The 8,079-nt window shown below is 42.2% G+C and overlaps 2 protein-coding genes across 2 annotated transcripts; both read right to left on the minus strand.

Annotated features, from left to right (window-relative positions):
* Nucleotides 1-1,458: 1,458 nt before the first annotated feature.
* On the minus strand, nt 1,459-2,505 carry LOC131986917 (odorant receptor 131-2-like). Its single transcript, XM_059352057.1, has one exon. The coding sequence runs from the start codon at nt 2,503-2,505 to the stop codon at nt 1,459-1,461; it is 1,047 nt and encodes a 348-aa protein (XP_059208040.1).
* Nucleotides 2,506-6,328: 3,823 nt separating this feature from the next.
* LOC131986918 (odorant receptor 131-2-like) lies at nt 6,329-7,306 on the minus strand. The gene has a single exon (XM_059352058.1). It carries the CDS (start codon nt 7,289-7,291, stop codon nt 6,329-6,331), a length of 963 nt encoding a protein of 320 aa, XP_059208041.1. The 5' UTR covers nt 7,292-7,306.
* Between the last annotated feature and the right edge of the window lie 773 nt (nt 7,307-8,079).

Below are 8,079 nucleotides of genomic sequence, written 5' to 3' on the forward strand. Positions count from 1 at the left end.
GACCAAAAAAAGGAAACAAAATGACCAAAAAAGACACAAAATGACCAGAAAAGACAGTAAATGACCAAAAAAGGAAACTAAATGACCAAAAAAGACACAAATTGACCACAAAATGATCAAAAAAAGACACAAAATGACCAAAAAAGACACAAAATGACAAACAAAAAAAACCACAAAAGGACCTAAAAAAGACATTAAGTGACCAAAAACACATTCACACATGAACACTTTAACACAGTGGAGACAGAGCTGACTCCCAAAATGATTTGGCGACCCCCAGAAATAATCTTGCGACCCCAAGGTTGAGAATAGCTGCTCTACGGAAGCTGCAAATGTCCCGTCAGGGCAGGAGGGATCCCCCGAACCTTGGCTTCTTGTCAAGAAGATTGTGTCAATTGCGTTGAGAGAGCAGTTGATCAAATCCATATTTTTTTAGTTTTGAGAGCAGTGTAAAGAGAGTCTTCCAAAGTAAGACAGAAGACAAGACAAGACAAGAGGACCGAAGCAGGAAAACACACAGGGAGAGAGGAAAAATAAGTGCGACCGCCTCCTTACAGAGCCAGAGAAGCATGATCAAACAGATCAAAGCCAGTGTTAATATTGACATTTCTTAAAAACTGTATATAAATCTGCATTTTGTGGTTGGAACACGCTCTCTACTGTTTTAAAATAGCCCTGAACCTGGAGGACAACATGACTGACATAAAAACAAACATGGGCCTGATTTAGACAATCTATGGTGCATAGTCTAAAGCAGGGGTGTGAAAGTTATCATGAAAGGGCAGGCATTTGGTTGGACAGACAACAGGACTGTGTGAGAGGTCCTGGGTCCAAATCCCTGACAAGCCCGGGCTTTGTTACAGGGAAGGACAAAGAGCAGAGGGCCAGACAAGAGTCTTAACTTAAACAAAAATTAAACAAAGGATTCATTCACATGGTAAAGTCTGTCTTTTAACAATTTTCATATCTACATTGGCATTGTTTTTGTTTTTACTATTCTTACTTAACTTAACTGGGTCGGCTGTGGCCTACTGTTTAGGGTAGCCTCTGCCACCAATATGAATGCTATATAAGTGCAGGACCATTTAACTGTTTCCTTTATCCATACTGGGACTGAACTAAAAACAGTCAACAACCAATTCAAGTTGGTATTTGACTCCCCAAACCATGTCTTTTTGCAGAGCTGAAGGAGGAATAATAACACAAAGAGGGAATGTACAGACAATACCCTAACTTGGAAGATAGCCACTTCATTTTAATAACCCATACCTATTATATACAACTACTACTGAAGGCTCAAATAAACTTTTCCTGAATTTAAGGATGCATTATTGACCGAATGAAAACTATAGATTTTGTCAGGCTTCTCTAGATTCGCAACGACCATAAGAAGCACCAATGTCAATGGGGCCATGCATTGATTTAAGACAGACCCCAAAAACATTTATCAAATGTATATTAGGTTGAGAACTTAGCCTTGGCTGGATCAATTAAGAGTTTCAGTCCACAGCATAGATGGCATATGAGGACTGGTCTGATGGTCTGGTCCCTGATGCCATAGATAAGAGAACTCAGACACCTAGGAAATATGACAATGCATACATAAATAACATTCACAATGCGCAGAAATATCAACCTGTTCAGGAACTTTGAGATAGCTATGGCAACGGGGATGTATAATGAACTGAGGATCATGAGGCCCACTTGCACCAGATGCAGCAGCAGTGTGTTACGAGCCTTCTGTGCAGAAGCTTTGTTTGTGGAAGCTGACCTGGCTGCTATTATCACACCAATATAAGAGGAAGTGACTACCACAACAACTGAAACAAATACAAAATAGGTTGAGGTTTTATGATAAACAACAGACATGGGGCCCAGAAGCATTCTTTCTCTGGTACAAAAATCTTTCATCTGCAGTGTTTCCAGGTCTTCAAATGGAAAATCTGACAGTAAAATAACTTGTATGAGGATATTTAGTGAATTAAAGGTCCAAACCACAAATATAGCCACTTTTGTGTTTCTGATGGTGATGATGGTAGAGTGTCTCAGTGGGTAGCACACAGCAACAAATCTTTCCAGAGACATCACCACCAGTGTGAAAAGAGAGATTAAATTTGTGAGATTGGCAAGCATAGTCAGAACACCACATACAGGATATGTCAACCATATTGTACATGCAGCCAGTAGGTATGATAACTGACTCAGAGCCATCTGTACAGTGTCTGCAAAAAGGAGGTTAAACAGAAGAACATAACGTGAGGTCTCACGAAACACAGTTTCACTCCTCAAGGTGAATAACATGGTCACATTAATGAAGAAAAACACACAGTATGGCACTGTAGTCAGAGTGGCAAACATGACACTTTCCAGTAACCCCAGTTTAGCAGTGATGTTGTTCTGACTTTCAACTGCATTTGTCATCTTAGAGGAGCATTGCCGATAGCAGAGGCCTGGCTTGTTTCTAAGTGAGCAGAGCTGGTCTGCAGAGTTCGCCTTCCTCCACATATTGTTTATAAGCTCAGTCCTTACATCACTGCATTGGAAATACTTACATGCCAGCATAAGTAATACATAATTAATGGGTGATGTAAGCATTGCACTACCACCTCCCCAATACATCATTCATTTATTAATATTAAGTGGACAGCATGTATATTCTAAAAACATTTATTTAAAAAAAAAAACAGAGTTAAGAAAACAGACAATATTTGTGCAAACCTGACTATTTACAGGTGTGTGTGTGTGTGTGTGTGTGTGTGTGTGAGAGAGAGTGTGTGTGTGTGTTGTAAGTGATCTAGTGGTGCTGGGTTAAAAAGAGAATGTTTAGTGAGAATGAGTGAGATGCCAACCTCTACTATGAGATTAATTCTTAATTCCTTTAACAAATGCTAAATGTTGATATCCATCCATCCATTCTCCTCCGCTTATCTTGAGCCGGGTCGCGGGGGTAGCTGGCTAAGGAGGGCATTCGAGGCTCCCCTCTCCCCAGGCCGTAATATCCAGCACGTCCTGGGGGACCCCGAGGCGTTCCCAGGCCAGGCGAGAGATATAATCCCTCCACCGTGTTCTGGGTCTTCCCCGGGGCCTCCTACCAGTTGGACCTGTCTGGAACACCTCTTAAAGGAGGCCCAGCCACACTATGGAGGAAACTCATTTTAGCCGCTTGTATCTGCGATCTTGTTCTGTCAGGTCACTACCCAAAGCTCATGACCATAGGTGAGGGTTGGAATGTAGATGGAGCGGTAAATCGAGAGCTTTGCCTTCAGGCTCACCTCCTTCTTCACCAAGATGGTCCGGTACAACGCCCGCATCACTGCTGACGCCGCACCAAACCGCCTGTCCATCTCACGCTGCGTTCTACCCTCACTGCTGAACAAGACCCCGAGATACTCGAACTCCTTCTCTTGAGGCAGTACCTCTCTCCCCACCCAGAGAGTGCAGTCCACCGCTTTTACGGTAGAGAAACCGTAGCCTCAAACTTGGAGGTGCTGACTCTCATCCCAACCGATTCACACTCGGCTGGAAAACCGCCCCAATGAGTGTTCTAGGTCCTGGTCTGATGAGACTAAACGAACCACATCATGTGCAAAAAGCAGAGATGTAATTCTAAGGTCACCAAACTGGATCCCTTCCTCCCCCCGGCTGCGCCTTGAGATCCTGTCCATGAAGACCATTAACAGAATCAGAGACAAGGGGCAACCCTGGCGGAGCCCAACACCCACCGGGAACGTGTTTGACGTTGTGCCGAGTATGTGGACACAGCTCTCACTCCGGAAAAGGAGAGAGTCCAGCCTCTCTCCAGGTGATTGGTTCCAGAGACCACGCTATTCGTGGTGGTGAGCCCACCTATTTCTAGTTAGTAACGCTCCACCTCCTGCACAAGCTTTAGCTCCTTCCCCGCAAGTGAGGTAACCAGAGGCGCTGGAGCCAGGGGTCAGCACGCCCAGGTACCCGCATTTGCCTACCAACAGACTTACTATGCACCCGACCCTGAAGCCTAACTCTGCGGGTGGTGGGCCCAGAAGTCGGTGGGTCGATGTGATTTTTTCGGACTGAGCCCAGCCCGGCCACCAGATGCTTGCCTACGTGCTCCCCTCCCGGGTCTTGCTCCAGGATCACTGAAGCACACAAACCCCTCCACTGCGTTAAGGTGGTGAATCTTGGTGGAGTAATGTTAATATGGTAATTTCATTATAACTATTAAGGTAATTATTAGTTAGAGTTCCAAATTGAAAATTCAGTAACTTTATGAAACTGATTTTAGGTGAATGGTTATCTTTTCTGTGTTTTCCAGACTGGTGCCCCATTTTGAGGTGACATGAGTAAATCAAGTCATATCATATATTATTATAAGAAACATTAATTTACATTAATTGTAAATAATTCTGATATCCATCTTAATCCTCTTTTGAAACCCTAATATAATATTGTGCATCCTGTTTACTCCTTTTATTAAATATTTGGTGGAAGGTATTCATTCATTTTCATGAACCAACTTATGTTCTTTACATTGTTATGGTGCCCGTGTGAGGCATCCTAGATACTTCTACATTGATCTTGAAACATCCTATAAACCTAAATTTTTTTGGTGCCCCGTGTGAAGCATAGCATATTTGGGAATCGTTCACAATTGTGCAATATTAATATCAGAATATCATACTTGGTCCACACTAAAAATGTTGATTTCAATTCTAAACTTGCTAGAAATCCTTACATTTTATATAGAGGTCTGCTACAGGAGTCGACATCCATATGTACTCACAAAACTTCTTTGTGGTGTAAATAATATGTATTTGAAAATTTAGTAAAAGCAATTTGAGAGATTTATGTACTGTTATCTACCACTGTCAAACCATTCATTCTGCTGATATAGCTAACTAAAAGACCTCATGCCCTGTGCACATTGAGGGCTGTATTTTGCCCTTACTGCCATGTATTTCAGTGTAAGGAAGCGAATGAGATTCAGTGTGAGCCACAGCATGGTCCCGGCTTTGTGATGAAATTGTTTGTCCGTTGCAGTTACACGTGTTTCAGCTTTAGTGCAATTTCAAGAAACAATCCTCTATCTCTTACTGCCCTGCATTTTAGTTAATGTGCAAGTTTAAAGCTTAAGAAGCAAACTAGCCCATGTAAACCTCGGTACACATTTCCTCACTATAATCTTGATACCCACTAGGGCCACTAGTTGGTGCAGGGTGTTGTGGCTGTCCTTTTCCACAAGAAGCTCTTTTCAAAAGTAAAGTTAGCCTACTAACCCCACTCCCCTAAAAAAAACATAAAACTTATCACAACATATCAGCCAACTACTGATCATTTTGACTTCACATTTGTCATTAAAATCAAATATGTAACATTCATTCATTCATTCATTCATTACCATTAACCGCTTATCCGCAATCGGGTCGCGGGGGGCTGGAGCCTATCCCAGCTATCATTGGGCGAGAGGCGGGGTACACCCTGGACAGGACGCCAGACTATCGCAGGGCTGACACATAGAGACAGACAATCACACTCTCATTCACACCTACGGGCAATTTAGAGTCACCAATTAAACCTAAGTGCATGTTTTTGGACTGTGGGAGGAAGTCAGAGTACCTGCAGAGAACCCACCCTGTCACTGGGAGACCATGCAAACTCCACACAGAGGAGCCGCAGGCCAGAGATGAACCAGAGACCCTCTTGCTGTAAGGCAAGATTGATAACCACTACACCACCGTGTAGCCCCTGAATCCTTTTAGATAAAAAATGTTAACATGAAGTCTGCTTACTGTAACTAGTAACAAATAAGATCATGACATCCACCCATCAATAGAGGCATTTAAACCCCGTCCACACCATAGGGGGTATCAAACATCTCTCTCCATTGACTTTCTACTGAATGATGGAGACTCCTTGTTAATTCTGTCCGTTAGAAAACAACAGCTGAGCTTTTAAGAGGCAAAAGTGGAAGCAGACATATACAGACCTGAGAAATCAGCTGTTACAATCCTGAAACTCAGAATATTTAACGTTAACTTACTGCATTTTGCCACAAAGTCACATATCAAAATTCAGTTTTAGGCTAACTAGGGTATGTACAGACGATACCCTAACTTGGAAGATAGCCACTTCATATTAATAGCCTATACCTGCTTTATACAACTACTGCTACTACTACTACTGAAAGCTCAAATAGGTTTTTGCTAAACTTAAGGAAGAATTTTTGTCTGGATGAAGACGGTATACTTTGTCAGGCTTCTCCGGATTCCCAATGACCAAAATCAGCTCCAATGTCAATCAGGCCATGCATTGATTTAAGACAGATCCCGAAAACACGCATTAAATATATCTAGGTTGAGAATTTAGTCTTGGCTGGATTACGTAAGCGTTTTAGTCCACAGCATAGATGGCATATGAGGAATGGTCTGATGGTTTGGTCCCTGATGCCATAGATAAGAGAACTTAGACACCTAGGAAATATGACAATGCATACATAAATAACAATCACAATGCGGAGCATTATTAACCTGTTCAGGAACTTTGAGATAGCTAAGACAAAGGGTATGTATATCGAACTGAGGATGCTGAGGCCCACTTGCAGCAGATGCAGCAGCAGTGTGTTACGAGCCTTCTGTGCAGAAGCTTTGTTTGTGGAAGCTGACCTGGCTGCTATTATCACACCAATATAAGAGGAAGTGACTACCACAACAACTGAAACAAATACAAAATAAGTGTAGGCTTTATCATAAACAACAGACATGGGGCCCAGAAGCATTCTTTCTCTGGTACAAAAATCTTTCATCTGCAATGTTTCGAGGTCTTCAAATGGAAACTCTAAGAGTAAAATAAGTCCTGTGAGAACATTTAGTGAATTAAAGGTCCAAACCACAAAGACAGCCACTGCTGTGTTTCTGATGGTGATGATGGTAGAGTGTCTCAGTGGGTAGCACACAGCAACAAATCTTTCCAGAGACATCACCACCAGTGTGAGAGGAGAGATTGCATTTGTGAGATTGGCAAGCATAGTCAGAACACCACATACAGGATATGTCAACCATATTGTACATGCAGCCAGTAGGTATGATAACTGACTCAGAGCCATCTGTACAGTGTCTGCAAAAAGGAGGTTAAACAGAAGAATATAACGTGAGGTCTCACGAAACACAGTTTTACTCCTCAAGGTGAATAACATGGTCACATTAATGAAGAGAAACACACAGCATGTCACTGTAGTCAGAGTGGCAAACATGACACTTTCCAGTAACCCCAGTTTAGCAGTGATGTTGTTCTGACTTTCAACTGCATTTGTCATCTTAGAGGAGCATTGCCGATAGCAGAGGCCTGGCTTGTTTCTAAGTGAGCAGAGCTGGTCTGCAGAGTTCGCCTTCCTCCACATATTGTTTATAAGCTCAGTCCTTACATCACTGCATTGGAAATAATTATATGCCAGCATAAATAATACATAATTAATGGGTGATGTAAGCATTTCACTACCACCTCCCCAATACTCTGATTCATGTCATCATCAAGCTCAAGTTTTTTTATTTTTAAAACACAAAAAAGCCAATTTTACTGAATCAGTCTCATAATACAAGGAGAATATCAGTTTGGAACTTATAATTTACCTTAATAACTATAACCAAATAATCATATCAATATTCACTAAAGGTTGAAGGAATTTGGAGTTCCTTCCAGGGAAGTGATTGCCTTCAGTCCTTTATTAATAATAGGGGGAGTCTTGCTGCAGTGCTCAAAAGGGGAACTTTTTTTCTCATAGCCTTGAGTCAGGGCTGTTTGGAGGGAGGCCAGGTAAGATTGGAAGATTGGGCTGTAGGTGAAAGTGGCAGCAACTTTCTGCTACTCATCTTGTTGATAATGTCCATACTGGTCTCCGGATCGATCCAGTAGCTTTTCCAGGGCCGTCAGTCGCTCCTTGATTTCATCCAAAGTGCAGTTTGTGACCACAGTCTGAGTTTCAACAGCTCTGCTGTCATAGGCAGCCTTTGGACAGCTGTCACCATTTTCTGTGTATTTCGAAAAGTCCTGTTATCAAGGTTCCGAATAGATAGAGGTCTTCACTGTCCTCTACGGCAGTAGTTC

Source organism: Centropristis striata, chromosome 15 (assembly GCF_030273125.1).
Source record: "Centropristis striata isolate RG_2023a ecotype Rhode Island chromosome 15, C.striata_1.0, whole genome shotgun sequence".
Lineage (NCBI taxonomy): Eukaryota > Metazoa > Chordata > Actinopteri > Perciformes > Serranidae > Centropristis > Centropristis striata.

What these genes read in the sequence shown, in the direction of transcription:
- LOC131986917 (XM_059352057.1), bottom strand. Translation starts at nt 2,505, where the DNA reads ATGTGGAGGAAGGCGAACTCTGCAGACCAGCTCTGCTCACTTAGAAAC.
- LOC131986918 (XM_059352058.1), bottom strand. Translation starts at nt 7,291, where the DNA reads ATGACAAATGCAGTTGAAAGTCAGAACAACATCACTGCTAAACTGGGG.